The sequence below is a fragment of the Heliangelus exortis genome, chromosome 2 (genome assembly GCF_036169615.1).
Source record: "Heliangelus exortis chromosome 2, bHelExo1.hap1, whole genome shotgun sequence".
NCBI classification, from domain to species: Eukaryota; Metazoa; Chordata; class Aves; order Apodiformes; family Trochilidae; genus Heliangelus; species Heliangelus exortis.
The window spans coordinates 11,490,956-11,508,130 of NC_092423.1; the positions used below are offsets into that span (position 1 = coordinate 11,490,956).

General features: G+C 43.6%; 2 protein-coding genes across 5 annotated transcripts in view; one reads left to right on the plus strand and one right to left on the minus strand.

Moving 5' to 3' along the window:
- Window positions 1–244: 244 nt before the first annotated feature.
- On the minus strand, window positions 245–6,522 carry IDI1 (isopentenyl-diphosphate delta isomerase 1). 3 transcript variants are annotated; one of them, XM_071734784.1, is made up of 5 exons: window positions 6,426–6,522; window positions 4,696–4,859; window positions 3,631–3,723; window positions 2,528–2,658; window positions 245–2,020 (listed from the first exon to the last, which is right to left on the minus strand). In XM_071734784.1, the coding sequence occupies exons 2-5, from the start codon at window positions 4,835–4,837 to the stop codon at window positions 1,703–1,705; spliced, it is 684 nt and encodes a 227-aa protein (XP_071590885.1). In that variant the 5' UTR covers window positions 4,838–4,859; window positions 6,426–6,522; the 3' UTR covers window positions 245–1,702. The 3 variants fall into 3 exon arrangements, with proteins under 3 accessions (XP_071590885.1, XP_071590883.1, XP_071590884.1); XM_071734782.1 differs by lacking the exon at window positions 6,426–6,522 and adding an exon at window positions 5,457–5,613; XM_071734783.1 differs by lacking the exon at window positions 6,426–6,522 and adding an exon at window positions 5,457–5,611 and having other exon boundaries at window positions 4,696–4,856.
- A 6,314-nt stretch (window positions 6,523–12,836) lies between these two features.
- Window positions 12,837–17,175, plus strand: part of WDR37 (WD repeat domain 37) — a 41,205-nt gene continuing 36,866 nt past the window's right edge. The window contains exon 1 of one of the 2 annotated variants that reach the window (XM_071734786.1): window positions 12,837–13,012. The gene's annotated coding sequence lies outside the window, so the exon portion shown is untranslated. The remainder of the gene's footprint in view (window positions 13,013–17,175) is intronic. The other variant, XM_071734787.1, reaches the window with a different exon arrangement.

Here is a 17,175-nt window from a genome sequence, read left to right on the forward strand (position 1 = left end):
AAATTTTGCTTTCTGCTTCCTTACACACATTATTTCTAGTTCAGAATATACTTTGTCAGCTTTTGCTCCAAGCTGGCTGTTCAAACCAGAAAAGTAGCACTTGGTGAAAATCAAGTTATGCAGTGTTGCCCCCCTCATACTGCTTCAGTGACAGCCACTAGACATGTTGTTGTTCATAGTGTAGTAATGACAGAAATTATTCTCTTTGTGGCACAAAGTCTGGAAAGAAAACAACAGTCCAAGGTTTTAAGTTAGGCATTTTAATCATAATCTTTAAGATTACTCTTTTTATTTTAAAAAGTATTTTAGGTATTTTGAAAAGTACTCTAACATATTACTTGGGTAATGTGGCTGATGGCCCTGAATTCAGGAGAACCATTACATTGCATTACAGTTCCCTGTTTTTATTTGCTTCAAGATAATACATCAAATCAACATAAAACAAACTGCATTCTAAAACCTTTCAGTGTTGACCCACTAGAGATGCTGGCCCATAGAAACTTTATTAACAACTGGGATGAGATAAGAAACATGTTAAATATTGAAAAAATTTAATTCTATCTTAAAACTAGACACAGCCTAGTTGTACGCATGGTTAACATGCAAGGAGAAGTGCCATGAAATATATTTTATTTCATCAAGACATCTCTGGGAGAAGTTGACTTAAGAACCTCAGATTGAGTAGTCTGCTAACTGAAGAAATTGGAATCAGGCTTCTTTTGGGGAAAAAAAAAGAAAAATCCTTAATTCAAACTGGGATACCCTTGATTATTTGTCTTACTAAAAATCCTTCTGTTTTACTGTTGTTACTAGCAACTGACTGCAAGATCAAAAAGGATTAGTTCTAGCACTGGTACAATTTCTGACTAACTGCAATTAAGACCCGGTGTAAGCCCATTAATTGTCAATATTGAATTTTGTAATTTGAGGTGTTTTGAGTTTTCTGGGAGTGACTATTACAGTAGATGTTTCAGGAAAAAAAAGCTTCTATCAAGATGCCTTTGTTTTCTGCAAGGTGGAAGAGAGTAATATAATGCATATCCCTTTTCCAACCACAACCTCCTTCTGTATTATAGAATAGAAACCAGAAAAGGGTGGCAGGGAAAAAATGCAAACACCCCAGTGTTTATTGTCCAAAGCTATAGCACATAGTGCAGCACTTCCAAGTGAAATTCAGTCCACACTGACAGTCCAATTACTTAAGCGTCTATGTGTTTGGTTAATTATAGAGTACTAAAGAGATTTGCTTCCTGCAATTAAAATACTCCTGATTACTGCTTTTTTCCCTTCAGACAAGTTTTCTTCTCAACATTGGTGCAGAACTCAAACTCTTTTGTAATCACTATTTTGGAAGGCATGGTCATGTGAGGCTGGGACAGGTGCCCAGGCTCCCTTTACCAGTGTCATTGTGCAGGGGATTAACTGTAAGCTGGGCACACCCAGGGCAAGGATTGTTCATATCACATGCAATAATGGGGAAAGATGAACCCAGGGGTTCCTTACGTTTCTGTCACCCATTTTACATGAGATCAAGCTTGACTTGCCCAGGAGGAACAGAGCTGGGAGGGAGGGAAGAAGTGATGAGAGAAAAACACATTAGCTACAACTATCTGTATATACTCCAAGTGGAGCACTTTTCTGCACTCAGAAGTCACCAGTTACCATAGAGACTGCTAGCCTGCAGCATTTTTTACCCAGCTATTTACATTCTGTGTATTTTTTCATGATCAACAAACTTGTTCAAGTTAGATAAGTTATCCCACCACTTAAAAAGAAAGGTCTCTGCAATGAGTTTAAACCACGGAGTAATCTTAACTTCGTTCTTGGAGGCTTTGTCCAAGAGTTGCTTCAGTTCTTTTTGTGTCACGTAGCAATAGCTTTGGATCTCATTAGGGTCAGGATTCAGGGTTACATCCTTCTGTACAAATAAGATGTAGTCTATCTCATGTTCACCCCAGATCCCATCAGACTTGGCTTTGTAGTGAATTCTTGTCAGATAGGAGATTTCTTCTGGAGTTACCTACAACCAAAACACTTGTCAGAATCAGTGCCAGTCCAGAACAATTGCAGCACTGCAAAAGAGTAACCTATTACCCTCTTCCTTAAAAATTATTTCCCCCCCAAGTGTACAATTGCAGTTTACCTCTTCAAAAACAATTACTATGAAAGTTGGTGGGTTTTGCACTTTGATGACCATTTGCACAGCATAACTCTAGTCAGACCCACCCTGTAATATGGAGTGGATTTCTTCTACATAGAAAGTTTTAAATAACATTTACCAGAGCTTAATGCACACTTATTAAAGCACTGATGAACACAAACACTTGCACCTGCTCCTTATCTTCCAAGGAAAAGACCTGACAGCTACTTGAAGCCCAGGCCAGAACTGCACACTGACAGACCACACATAACCCTGACCCACCAGGGGTCTTGTGCAAGTGGGAGACCAGGCAATCTGCCAGATGTAAAATAGTCTGTAAATTGGCAAACACTGGGAAGAATTCCCATTTCTCCTTCCTTCTTTTACCTGCTCCATGGGAATGCCTAATTCAGCTTTCAGTCGCCTCTGTGCTGCCCTCCGAACACCAATGGCATTGTTCTCTTCCAGTTCCAGTGGATGGCTGAGGGGATGACTGCAACAAGTGTTGGTAAAACAATCTGCAAGAAGTTTGTATCAGTAATTTTGTACATGTATAAACCATTGAAAAAAAACCCAACCAAACCACCACCAAAAAAAACCTGAGAGATAGGACAGTTATTTGACCTGTAACAGTTTTCTCTTCTGCAGTCAGGATATTTTCACCTCATTTTTTCTTTCCATATTCTGCACCAATATTAAAAATTACTTTTCAATAATGTAGAATAACTGTGATGAGCCAACCTTTTAGCTGTAAGAGACCACCTCAAAAGTTTCTAAACCAGTGTCAGATTACCTACAAACTATAGCTGAGCATTTTTTTGAGTTCGTGGACAAAGAAAAAATGGAAAAACCTGGAAAGAAAAAAGGTCTGCAGGTTGGAAACACCTTGTTTTCCATCCCAAAAGCTGACACAGAAAGATTTATGCTTCCTCCAATGTCTTATATAAGCTATTTTTCTTCCATTTCACTTATTTTTATGCCTCTCCACTTGCATTTGTTAGTAATAGTCCAGGAGTCTTCAAAAATCATACACTATATACTTTGGCCACAGTTTCACTTTTTCTGTAGTTGAAAAAATGTTGGTTAAGACACACACATGAAGCTCTGTAGATCTCAGGGCACCTGCTTCCAAGCAATATTGCTCCACTCTTCACCAACGACTTGTTCTAACCAGCAGAATGAGAAGTCCCCTCAGCTACCAAAGAAATTGCTTCAGCTCCACTAAATGGATCTTGCAGCAGAAGAGGTAAACAACACACACTCTGCACTTGCATCAACAGGATCAAACAAGTCAGGGAAAAATCCTTTCCCAAGAGTGTGCAGAACAATAAGCTAGAGTCCCTCACCTGTCAGTACATGCTGTGTCTCCCCTCCAAAGAAGTAATTCTAAAACCCCAGAATGAGTTACCCTGCAAAATCTGACTGGCACATTTTAAAAACACCAACTTAAATAAAGCATTTTTATGAATACAGCATATTGCAGTACTAACCTGGAAATGTAATTTTTGCATTTGACCTCTGCTGCAGCAACAGCTTATTTTCTGTATTAAATAGGAAAACGCTGAATGCTCGGTGCAGTAAACCTAAAAAAAACCAAATAATAATAAATCCAGAGAGGCATTTAAGAGGGGAAAAAACATATAATGTCAGAGATTAGAAGAGCTTAGAAGGTCCTCATTTTTTTATAACCTAAATCTCAAATTCATACATATTAAAAAGCAAGGATTTAATAAAAATCCTCAATTATTACTTAGGATTCTCTGTCTTATGCAAAGCATTATGAAATTAGAAAGTGCTAAGAATAACAATGCAATAGAAGGGTCCCACTAAACTTGGTCAGTTCACCATTCTTAAGATTCTTCAGCAAGTTTCTAAGGAGGGCTCAGCATCTGAAAATCTACTACCAAAAAGTCATGACTCAAAAATCCCTAAAAAATGTAATGGAATATCAAGAAGCTTAAGGAACTGCAATAATATACATTTTTTCAAAAACTGTACAATTGGTGTTTTCTGTAACTTCTCAGTTTGTTATTCATCACTCTTCACAAAGCTTCTTCCCCCCAGGCGTGGGAAAGGATGTCACAAACTACTGTTAGAGATTAATGATCAACCTCAATTATAACCCACAATCAAGTAGAATAACAACAACTGCAAGCCCCCTCCCCCCCTTTTCCTCTTAGCAGTATTTGAAGTAGAACTCTGAACTACTTAAAAATCAAAGTTTTGTCTACCTGAAAAGAACTCAGCAAAGAAGCAAGTGGTATTCATCAGAAAAAGCTGCAGAAAATCAGTTATCTATAATAGGAAAATAATACTTTACCCCGCTTACACCCACAATGACACAACTCTCTCCTTTGCTACTGCCCCCAACTTGTTTTCCTCCATATTGCAGTATTTTTACAATTTGATGTGGTAAGTTGTGGTAGAAGGGGGCTGTGGGGAAGTACTTGCTCTGGTTTGATTAACACCCACCTCAGATTAAGGCTTTAATATAATCATGACTATATTTCTGAAAATATTAAATCAACTTAATAGTTCAATTAAGTAAGCTTTACCTTTATCAATGTTTTCATTCAGATGACAGTTTTTCTTGGTGTCTGCTCCAATCTTGTGATCATTTTCATCAATAAGGATGCACATCTCTGCCAAGAGCTGCACCTGCTGCTCATCCAGGTGATCTGTGTTTACTTCAGGCATTGTGATGGTAGCACACGTTCTACTGAAAAACATAACAAAGCATCACTTGGTAAGAATAACATCTATATGGTTCTGAGGGGACTGTAGGAAATAATCAAATGGCTGGGTTTCTGTCACAGTGTAAAGAATTTCTCCCTAATATCTAACATAAATCTCCCCCCTTCAAGTTTTAAACCATCAATCTCCACGAAGCAGCAGCTGCAGGACAAACGTGCCAAGCATAACATTTTGATGGGCTGATTGTGCAAGAAATCCAGTTCCCAATTTCATTCCCAATGAATTTCTCCGTGCCTGACCCCACACACCGCCTGTGCATGCCCTGCACACCCCGATGCCAGACCGCATGTCCGAATGTATTTCTTCCCCGTCATCGGTAAGTAACATGAATTCTCCGACCAGTCCACGCACTCCAAAGGCACTTCCAAAACACCACCCAAACCCTGTCTTCTGGCCTCTGCCGCGCTCCTCTGCCCGCCCCTGGGTCAGTTCCCCCGCTGCCTCCATCTCCGCAGCCCCCTCCCCGCTGGGCCCGCTCCCTCATCAGCTGCCCCCGCTCCTCCCCTCCGCAGTCCCCTTCCCCTCCGGAGGCTGCCGTCGCCCCTCCGATTCCCTCGGTCACCTCTCAGCCCCGGCCTTCCCCCAGCAGCGTCCGGCGGAGACACCGAGCGGGTGGCGGCTGAGGCGGTTCCGCCCCTGAGGGACGGCGGCTCCGCGGGGGCCCAAGGCAACGGCTCTCCGCAGCACGCGCCACATCGCCCGTCACCCCGGAGCGGCCAATGGCAGCGCCCCGGGACAATGACGTCACCGCATCGCCCGATCGCCCCACCGCGCCCCCAGCGGCCCAGCGGGCGGTGCTAACAGTGACAGATGGGGAAGGGCGCCGGAACGCGGAGGCACTGGCCAATAGGGAGGAGCCGGAGCGGAGAGAAAGCCAATAGGAGCGGGGAGACAGCCAATGGGAGCGGAGAGACAGCCAATGGGAGCGGAGAGACAGCCAATGGGAGCGGAGAGACAGCCAATGGGAGCGGGGAGACAGTCAATGGGAGCGGAGAGACAGCCAATGGGAGCGGAGAGACAGCCAATGGGAGCGGGCACGGGCACGGGCACGGGCACGGGCACGGGCACGGGCACGGGCACGGGCACGGGCACGGGCACGGGCACGGGCACGGGCACGGGCACGGGCACGGATCGCCTGCTGCAGTGACAGGCAGGGTCCGGGAGGGACCGGCAGGGACAGGCAGGGATAGCAGGGACTGCATGGACAGGCAGGGGCCGCAGGGACAGCCAGGGACAGCCAGAGATGGCAAGGGCTGGCAGGGTCCGGCAGGGGCCACAGGGAAAGGCAGGGCCCCAGGGACAGGCAGGGCCTGGCAGCGGCTACAGGGACAGGCAGGGGCCTCAGGGACTGCAGTGACAGGCAGGGATCGCAGGGACAGGCAGGGCCTGCCAGGGGCCGCAGGGACGGGCAGGGACAGGCAGGGGCCGGGAGGGACAGGCAGGGCCACAGGGACCGCAGGCTCCGCAGGCTCTGTCTCCAGGCGATGGGCCCTGAGCTCAGAGATAGGCGGTTCCTGAGCTGTGGACTCACGTTCCAGCCGCGGGCCGGCCGTTCGGTGTGGTTCCGGGACGCCTCCCGTCCTCAGTCGCTGTTGAGGTGGCACCAGGCCCCGTTGTTTGCGGGGCTGTGCCTGGCGGCAGCTGGTGGAGAGGCAGATTGGGCAGAGCGGGGGTAGGCGGGAGGGTGCTGGGTGCTGGGTGTTGGGTGCTGGGTGTTGGGTGCTGGGTACTGGGTACTGGGTGCTGGGTGCGGTGCGGGCTGGGAGGAGCGCGGCAGGAGAGCGGCTTCCAGACCTTCATCTGGAGAGCAAATTGCCGTGCACCGTGTTGTTGCTGTGACTGCGAGGATGAAAGGTGCTCAGGCAGTTTGAGCATTTCTGATATTAAGGTCTGCATCTCATGTTTTCTCTCATCCATGGAGACCCAAGGACTACATCGAAGTGTCAGCTCCAGCAAAGGTGCCTGAGCTTGTGGCATGCAGTTAAGGGACTGAATTTCTTATAAGTTATGGGAGTATTCTTTCCCGTAGATGCCATAACCATGAGGTTGTAGAGTTGCAGGCCTTTTTGGTCTCTGTAGCACACTTAATCTTGGACATTGTTCCTTGATCCACAGCAGCATCCCTCGAATTACAGAGTCACAGAATGTCAGGTATTGGGAGGGACCTCAGAAGATCATCGAGTCCAACACTCCAAAACTAGGGCAGGTAAAGAGATTAACTTCGTGCCATACAGATCACAGCATGTGGCAATCTCAGAGGTGGGGGATACTGGCAGGGTGTCTTTCCTCCACTGGTAGCTACGGTTTGCAGAAGTTACCGTGCTAGTCAAGCTCTGAAGTTGCCTAACTTAAGTTCTGAAATGACAGAGACAGAAACACCCATTTTCTGGATAGGAATAAAACCTAGACAAGATGTCAAGATGAACTGCTTGCATTGGGTAGCTCTTGATGTGCACAAGGTAAGCAGTCTAAAGGTAGAGGAACGTCAATATCAGTTTCTGCAGAAGCTTAACATTGCCATAGCTGAGTACCTTCTGAACATTAATTGTCAACAGATTCTGATTTATTGTTAGATTCCACAAAGAGCCTAGAAATGAAGTTTTCATGTGTTGGTGTCATCACTTTCTCATGTTCTGGTATTTCAATCTGGTGTGTTTGGAATTTTCCTGTGAACAAGGCAGATGGCCTGTCATTGAGAGGTAGCATTAGCAGAACAAAATGTTAAAACTGACAGGGTATGTCTTACAAGGGGGATATCTTACAAGAGGTTCCCTTGTGCAGAGCTTGATGAAGGGAGAGTAAGGGCAGGGGGTGGTTTCAGCAGAAGCCACTTGCAGTCAGCAGAGATGGTCAAAAGTAAAGCAAAAAGAAAAAAAGTCATGCCAGCTGCTGCATATCCCTTTATAGCAAATACAACATAAGAACGTTAATATTAATGCTAATATTGTATTATTCAATAATACATTACAAATTTAATATTCATTAACAGAACAATATTAATATTAAAGTATTGTCTGAAAGGACTAAAATGCATGAGGATTACTTTTTATCCTAAGTCACTGTTCAGCATGAAAACACAGTAAATGGAGACTGAGCTTTGTAGAAGTACTGAGAACATTCTGCACCATATTGATCACCTGGTAGTTTTATTGTTCCTGATGAAAAAAAATCCATCAAATTTTTCTTCTGTCATTCTCCTAATGTAACCAGATACAAGCTGCTCAAATCTGTGAAAAATACAGCTTACTGAGACGGACACACAAACTTCTAGTATTTTACAACCCTCATTGCAAAAAATGTTATCTAGTCTAAATCTACTCCCTTTTAGTTTAAAACTATCACCTCTTCTCCTATTGCAACAGGCCCTGCTAGAATAGAAACTTTGACCTGAAAAAACAGAGATGGGGTCTCTGTGTGGGGCACAGCTGACATAGGACATACCCCAAGGAGCAGATGCACACAGTCATCTGTTCAAGGTGCACAGTAGATGGACAGCATAAAAGGGTCCTTACAGATTATGGGGGAAAGAAAAGACATTTTTTTTTCCCCTAACAATTACTATTTAGAACTTCCATACAGGCACTTTAGAAGCTGAATGTCAGAAACAGCCATGGTTCCTGTCTTGGTTAGACAATCAAAGCACTTCACTTTGAGCTGTGTTTGTGAGCACCCCGTGTGACAAGTGTCAGTGTGTAATGAGAGGTAAAAAGGCAGCCAAAAAAGTTGAGAGAGCCAAAATAATCCCTTCTCACAAACCAGGCAAGAGAGAGACCTCCCAAGCCTTTAACCAAAGACACTTTCAGGATCAGGTGTTTTATTCTTCTTGCTCCCCTCCAGACTTGCCCTGTACATTCAAACAAGCTATTTGTGCTGAAAATAAAATATCCTCAGTTTTGGTAATGGTACACATTCTATTGAAACCTCAGAATGTTTTCTCTGCATGTCTGCAGCATGTCTGAAGTATCATATAAGTTCCTTTGAAACTTGATTTAATTTATGCATCTCTTGAAGTCTGCTGACTGTTTCCAAACACTACTAACAAAGGAAAAGCAGTTTCATGTCACCACTGGGAAGTCTCTCACCTGAAAAATCCAACTGGCTAGAAATTGGTGACAGATTTTTGCTGTCTACTAAGATAAAGGGAAATGCAACCCCCACCTAACTGGAGGAAAATATCTTAATTCTCCAGCAAGTTAAAGCAGAAGACTGTAAACTACAGGATGAAGTAAATGCTCAACAAACCTGGGCTTTTACCCCAGCCTAGAATGCAGACTCTCGAGACAACTCTCTCCTTAGTTTTCATCTTTGCCAAGTTAGTAAAATTTAAAATTTTTTCCACCCTTCATATCCAAGCTGCCTCTTTTTAAGCTTCCTACTAATTTTTTTCTAATGTGTAAGACATCCAGTGCACCCTTCTCAGTCACAAGCTATCCTTGTTCCCTGCCTCCCTGAAGACTCCTTCTCAGAAGTCTGTTCCTGCCCAGCAGTCATTGCTTTTCAAAAAACATTTGTCTTAAGTGATACACTTACGTGCAGAGCAAACAACAGTCTGAATTTTATCTGAAATTGGAGGTAAATACCTCCCAGTCCTAACTAATCTGCTGTTCATTGATGAACTTTGTCTTAAAAGGCCTATTTCAGGAGAGTGGGTTGGCTTCAGAGAAGACAGATGGCTTTGTAGTAAAAACATAATACATGTATGCTACATATATAAGTAGGATGTCTTATTTGCATTTGGTTTTGCTATCTCAAGCATTAGAGAAAGAGTGCTATAATGTGTAGTGAGAACCACAAGTCCTCAGGTGTCGCCGATAATGAACTGGGAGCTTAGGCCCAGCTGTGCCCAATAATTGGGGCCTGCCCCAGCCGGAAATGGGCGGGGCTGAAGGGCAAAATAAAAGGCATGTTCCCAGAGGCAGAGAGACAGAAGAAGATGCCTGGAGACGCCTGGGAAGAGAGACGGCAAGAGAGCTCCGGAGAAGAGCCGTGTCCCCGAGAGAAGGGCTCGCCGCAACAATAATGGAGACAGCTACCAAATGTTTCTGTACTGCATAAGGTGGTGATTAATGACACAGGAAACAATTCTTTTAGGAAGGAGTTATCAGAAGGTTTCCTATATGAAAGGAGAAAGGGCTTTTTGCCTCTAGATCTATTATTCCTTTCTCCTGATTTATGATCTGGATAGGAGCCTCTGATATGTTTACAGGTTTGGAAAGTCTTGATTTGGGAGATCCAAATATTCTGTTCTGTTGCTGGTTTCCTAAGCCTTGTATCTTGTCTTCTCATGTCCAGCTATGGGCACAGAAGTAGGTCTGAGAGGTAATGTCCAGGACAACCTAACTTTTGCCAGTCTATTTACTATAATGCCTATTAAAAAAGCTTTTTATCTGTTGTGAAGATGCTACTAGTTAGCCCCTGTTTCCCTAGGCTTCTGTATTGCTATCTGTGTCTCTTGTTTTAAAACAGGTTGTTTGTAAAAAGCTGCTGCAGATTTTACTCTGTTCTTGTTCCTATGCATTACAAAGTGTCTGCTATTCTCACCAGGCCATGACAAAACCAAAGCAGTAATAGGGCTAGAGAGACAAAAAAAACACTCACCCTTCTTTTCTCTTGAAAAACTAACTACATCCATACGAGGCTTGTTAATTTTCAGGTCAGAGTAACCTTGTATCAGGAAAAAAGTTGATTAAACCCCTGTCTTTCATCATTGCAGTATTCTGAATTTCTTCTTCAGGAAAAAAAAAGGGGGTCTCTGTATTGACCCTTGTTGCTAGATAGTGAGCTGCTCCAGAGGGCTGGAAAGTTGCCAAGTATTTTCCCAGGGAAAACTCAAATGTGGATCCTTGTGCTCTTGCTGGACATTTTTTTCCATCATATTTAGAGTTGAACTGTTATGGTACAGCAGAATTATATTAGGATGAAGTGATTTTGGTAGGAATAATGAGGCTTAAACAAGTGTTTAGTTGGGAAGTTAGTCACCAAATGTGTCTTAGGTAACTCCTACTGTTCCAACTACAAAGAATTCCAAGTGGCACAAAGTAGCAATTGGTTGTGTATGTGCTTGCTCCCAGGCAACTCTGTTCTACCTCTTGTGCATCCTCTTTTGCATGTTCTGTCTCCTTGCTTTTCCTGTCCTTAAAGTTATTTATCTATTCATTTTGATCCCTTCCTTTCTCATTTTGGTGGCTTTGAAGAAGGGAGTAGGCTAAAATGATGGGAAGTTCTCAACCGGTTAGGCAGATTACCTTGTAGAGTGACCTCCACTGATGAAAAATATGCCAGTAAATAGGTAAACCACACTACTTTTGACTGTTAATACAGCTTCAATTAAGACATGACTGCACAGAGGGAGGTAGAAAGGAAAAGGAAGATGAAAGAGAACAGCAGGCATACTGGTAGCTGGGAAGCACATGAAAAGAAAATGTATTATTTTCAGCCCTCGCTCTGTGGCCCATATTCTGGCCTTTTCACAGACCTCTTTAGAGGCAGTTAGATAATCTGCAGGAAGAGAGAAAATAATTAGGCAAAGGCCTCTTTTGCCTTTCAGAATCTGTTACAGTGAATAAGAATTTTAGGTGAAGGTTTCCTCCAAGTGTTAATCAGCAAAGGAATTAATCACATTTCAATTATTCATTGTAAGCTTCAAAGTGAACAGCCTACTTGCAGAATGTAGTGGTTAGCTTTGATTCACTGTTTCTGCCACATTGTCTGCAGATGCAGTAGAAAAAGTCCAGATTCAGTTTTTTCCAGCAATTCTGTATTAGAAAATAAGGAACTTCAGTGGGGTTTCAGGAAGGTTTCATCTCAATTGTCAGCCCACAGTGGTCCAGTTTGTCAATAATTAGGATGAAACACAACTCAGCGTTTTAAATTTCAGTTGGAGATGCAGTTGGAAGCTAACCATCAAAGTGGTGGTAGTGCTGCCATTTCATAGAATCATAGGATCATAGAATGGTTTGGGTTGGAAGGGACCTTAAAGTTCCAAAGCCCCCTGCTATGGGCAGGGACACCTCCCACTAGACCAGATTGCTCCAAGCCCCATCCAACCTGGCCTTCAACACTTCCAGGTATGGGGCAACCACAGCCTCTCTGGGCAGCCAGTGCCAGTCTCTGACAAACCTGATGGTTATTTCTTTTTAATTCCTTTTTTATTCCTTTAATTTATTCCTTTAATTCCTTTTTAATTCCTAATCTGAATATATAGCTTTTCAGTTTCAAAACGTTACTCCTCCTCCTGTAAAAAGTCCCTCTCCAGCTTTACTGTAGCTCCCTCAGGTATTGGAAGGTGCAATAAGGCTTCCTCTCTTCTCCAAGATGGAACCACCCCAGTTCCCTCAGCCTGTCTTTAAAGGAGAGGTGCTCCAGCTCTCTGATCATCTTCATGGCTCGCCTAGGAGATGCAGGGTTGGAAGGAAACCATTGGAGGGTGAGGTGGTGGTAGTGCAGCCACTTGTCCCTGTGCAGTCTGATGGGCCCTGCTGTCGTATTGGCAATTTTATGGATGTGGTGGGTCTGTAGTTGTCACCACATCTCAGGTCCAATGCAGCATTCCCCTGGCACATCCCTAACAAGCCTGCTGTGCTCTGTAACGTGTATTTCTTCACAGATATCACGGTTATGTTACGCAGGTGAATTCAGACTCTCCTTAACAAAATGGGCTATGGAAATAGGCGTTGGGTAGCAAATATCCAGAAGGAGAAATACAGGTGGCTGACTTGTGAGGCGAAAAGCGGCAAACTCAGGTACCCATCTACCCGGGCTGGCGGCGGTCCACCCCAAACCAGCCGTCCGATGGCAGCTCCGGTGGCATTTCTCAAGCCTCCAGGCAGAAGCCGCCCGAAGGTGGGGACACCGTGCGGGACGCTGGGCTGGCGGCCAGGAGCTGGGGCCCGCTGCCCGGCCCGTCACCATGGCTGCGAGCGGGGGCCGCGCTCCGCTTCCGCCCGCCGCCGGATGTCGCCGGGAGGGCTCCTGACCGGAGAGGCGCGTCCCTATCGGAGCGCGGTGCCGGGCTCCTCTCTGCCGCCCTTGCGCCTCTCACCCGCCTCCTTCTCCTCCTTTCCCCGCTGTCCATTGCCCTGCCTCTTCCCGCCCGCCGGCCCCGGCTGTGGCTGACAGGTGAGTGCGGGGGGCTGCGGCTCCCCCATCCCAGCTCCCCTCAGTGGGGCGCAGACCCTCCGCCATCTTCCCGCCCGGAGAGACCCCCCCGCCGGCAGCGGCTCCCCCGAGGGGCTGCGGGCACGGCCCGGTGCGGTGCGGGGGAGCCGCGGGGCATGGCCGGGGCGGGGGGGTCTGGGGGGAAGCGGTGCGGTGCGGGCAGCCGGCGCTACCTGCGCGGGGGCCGCCGCCTCGCCAGGCCCGTGGCGTGGAGCGGGGCCCCTGGCTCGGCATCCCCTCCCAGCCCCTCTGTCCCGGTGTACTTCCGCTTGAAATAGCTTGCACGTTATTCCTTAAAACCGAAATAATTAAAAATCAGCTTTTCTTCTGCGTGTTTCCCCCCCCTCTACTTGCCCCCCCCCCCTTTTTTTTTTTTTTAATTATTATTATTTAGAATTTATTTTAACGCTTCCATCCCGGAGCTGTAGGAATGGTTCCAGGTCTGCAGCCAGTGAAACTCAGGATGCCTGCTGAGGAGGCTCAGCTCGCTAACTTTGTTTATGTGCTACTGCATATCCTGAGGACCAAGCCAAGGGTAATGCCTCATTAGGTTACAGTGAACCCAGATCCTCTGACATGAGTGCAAATGGAGTAAAAATGAAACGCCCAGATGCCCTGAAGAGAGGCACAGCTGCGTGAGGAAGGGAAGCTCTGTATGTGATGGGACAGGGTGGAATTAGTGATCTGCAGATGGAGGATGACTTGAAACTCAGATGGGTTAAAGGTGTGCCTATAAAGAGCCATTAGCATATTGCTCTCTTTTCCTGAGCTAAGCTGGTGAAAACAAATTTGAGGGAAGAATTAATACACTTAATGTATTCAGATGTTAGGTTCTGGTTGCTTAAGAAAACTAAATATGCGAAGATGAGGAAAACTTTTTCAAATTAAACCTTGAACAACAAACAGTTCAAGGACATCTTGGTGTTTGCAAGAAAAGAAACATCTATTTATGTTTTTATCCAACTTGTTATGCCTTCCAGATTACTAAAGTTTGTTTCGTGACAATTGTAGTGTTTTTAAGTGTGCTTCCCATATCAGTAATTCATGTGAGAGTTATGTAAAGAACTGGTGGAACAGCCTCTTTGAAGTGATTCAGTGTCATTGAGTACACCTTGAAATTATACAAATGTATTGTTCAGGCACCCATTTTGCAACATTGCAGCACTATGTATCTCCTTGAGCAAATTCCAGAATGGGTTTCCCAAGCAATCCTGCTACTGGCGTTTCTTATGTGATATTTTGTTAAGTAAGCTGGTAACCTCAAGAATCCTCAAGCATGTTTTCTAATGAGTGGTTTACGCTAGATAAAATTTTGTGTGTGTCAGCCCTAACGTGTCTTGTTATAATTTTAAATGTAGCTTTGTGTGTTGTGGACTTTGGAAGTTATTTTAAGAAAGGGGCCTGTGCCAAATCTTAGTATTTGAGTCAGAGACCACTATAGTGTGAATTGGTTTTTTTTTGGTTTTTTTTTTTTTTTTTTTTTTTTGTTGTTGTTGTTGTTGTGTGTGTGTGTGTTTTCTTTCTTCCCAATGCCAGTTGTTTATGTCTACATTTGTCCCTAAACTAGGTTTATCACGTTAAATCTAAAGGTACCTCTTCCTAAGATGACATTGTCTTTCTTATGTAGACACACCCTTCCAACATCTTTGTTTTAAATTTAGGACATGTTTTTAAAGGATGCAGTCTCTTGTATAGACTGAAATGCTTGAGAGTTCTAGTACAGTCACAGAAGAAGTATTGTGAGTGTGGTGATAGTGTCTTAGAAGAGGAGCTTACTTCTACAAAATCAAGAAATGTCTAGTCACAGCTAGTATGTATCAAGTAAGGAAAAGTCAAGTGGTATTGCATTTTATATCTTTGAGATGAGGTAGAGATTGTTTTATGCCGTGGAAGTTTTAATAAGTCTTGGAGATAAGACTGGTATCTTGCCTTGTGGGGTGAAGACCAAGGTAAGGGGCTTGCTCTGGAGGCCACCACTCAAACCTCTGTGAGGAAAGTTTGCTGCTACTCAGTGTGTGACCAGTGAGGAATGGACAGGAATCAGAATGGTCTCCTTACAAAGCAGAATGGTGTGTTGTTTTCTCATCCTTGAGTAATACCCACGGACTGTTTTGAGAATGTCTTAATGCTTCAAGATGGAAGGACTGGGTACTTGCAGTGTTGTGTGTTGTTAGTGCTGGAAGATTTGGCAGTTCTCTGTGGTATGCCATATGAGGAAATGCTTCAGGAATGTGCTGTACAAAGGATATTTATTGGTGCTTCAGAAGAGCTTATTAAATGTGTTATAGTTAGTGTCCAAGTTACTTACTTTCATTGATGTCTTAAGCAGTAAAAGATTCTAATTTACTAGCAAGTAATATATTACCAAATGAAGAGCAGTGACATCGGAGGTCACTTTGCTTGCATAAAAGCAGAGCAGCAGTTTTTCTAGTAAATTGTTATATCATACATAGGTAATAAATACCTAAATATTGTTTGTTTAGAGGCTAGCACAGTAGGATTCTGGCCTCTGAATGCAGTGCAGTGGTTCCTTAAACAAATACTGCTTTAAACCACCTTTGCTCTTGAGCTTCCTAAGGATTCCTCATCCTCAGGTCTTGTATTTGTGTGCCTGTGTGTAGACTACTAAGCTGCTAGGGATTTACTAATACAGGAATGGGAGCTACAGTGTCTGTGAAACAGCTAAGGAAATAGAGTAGCCTTCAGATATACTTCAGGATTTAACCAGCAGGTTAGCAGGACCTAGTGCTATTATCTATTGAATGCTTCAATGAAGTCTGCTAATCAATATTAGCAGCAATATTAATAGAATAAGGTATAATATATGCTCAAAGGCAGCAAACTAGTGTTAAAGGTAAGATTATATTGTACCTTGTGTCGTTCAGTTGAAACAGTTGGTACACTCAGCAAGCCTATGTGGCACAGGTCTTGAAAGTTGTATGTTTCCAGGCATCAGCAATTTCACTGAACAGGTCATGGGCTGATGCTTATTAGTGGGCCCAGGCAGCTTTTTTCTATATATAAATTAATAAAAAACCAAAACCCCACAAAACTCCCAAGTTTTATAGTTGGTTTTTAATATTATTTAAAGTAAGTCTGTATGGTTGAGAGTACAATTTCTTGCTTTAGTAGACTGTTTGGCAGGCCAGATCTTCACTGCATTTTGGTGTGATTGCAGTATTTGCTGACATAGTTTAATTAGGAAGATCAGAGCTTGCTAGTGTCAAGCCCAGGCTACTTTACACCACAATCTTGGTGTTAGAAGCTTGTTCAGGTTAGATACTCACTAATGTATTAAAGCCTTTATAATTTATTTCCATCTGTATAACATACCTAAAATTCATTGGTGAAACTTCCTTACCACGCCTTCTGTCAAAGGGAGGTCATCACCTTAGTGATGGATGTTTTTAGATTTTGAGGAACTTAGTTTTGTTTGAAAGCATTCTGCATTAAATTTAGAAAAGAATCATTAATGTAATGCTCCATTGGATATTGTAAGGTTTGAGCACCCTTATCAGTGGTTCTAGCATCACCCATGATGATCTTAAATATTTTTGTTTCCTAACTATTTATCTCTAGAAGAACAACTAATTGTACAAAGAAGTCTCTGTTTAGCCTGATCTATCTCAGTCTGCTGTAATCTTGGGACTTGCATTGATTAGTGGCACTTGAATGTACTGCATCTTTGAAACAAATTCTTCACTGAAGATCTCAAAATGGAAGTTATTCCTTTAAATTAGATTTCTTTGTGTATTAATAAAGATTGTAGTGGTGATACTTAAATTCCCTTAACTTATGAGTAATGCTGTCAAATCAAATTATGTGTAATTAAGAACTTAATAACTGTAATAATTGTCCCTCTTTCCCCTTTCCCTCTCCACTTTGGAAAAAAACCACACACAACCTCCCAGCATCTTTATATTAAGGTCTTAATGCTGCATAGGACGATATTAATATTGGAAAGAGACATTTCTTCTCATAGTATGCACTAATATTTTCCTGTAAATAGCATTTGACAGCTTCTTAAGATAACACAGAAGTATGGTAAAATTGTTTCTGGATTGTTTTTTAAGTGGTTTGTGTTTGTTGGTTTTGGTTTGGTTGTGGTAGTATTATTTTTTTTA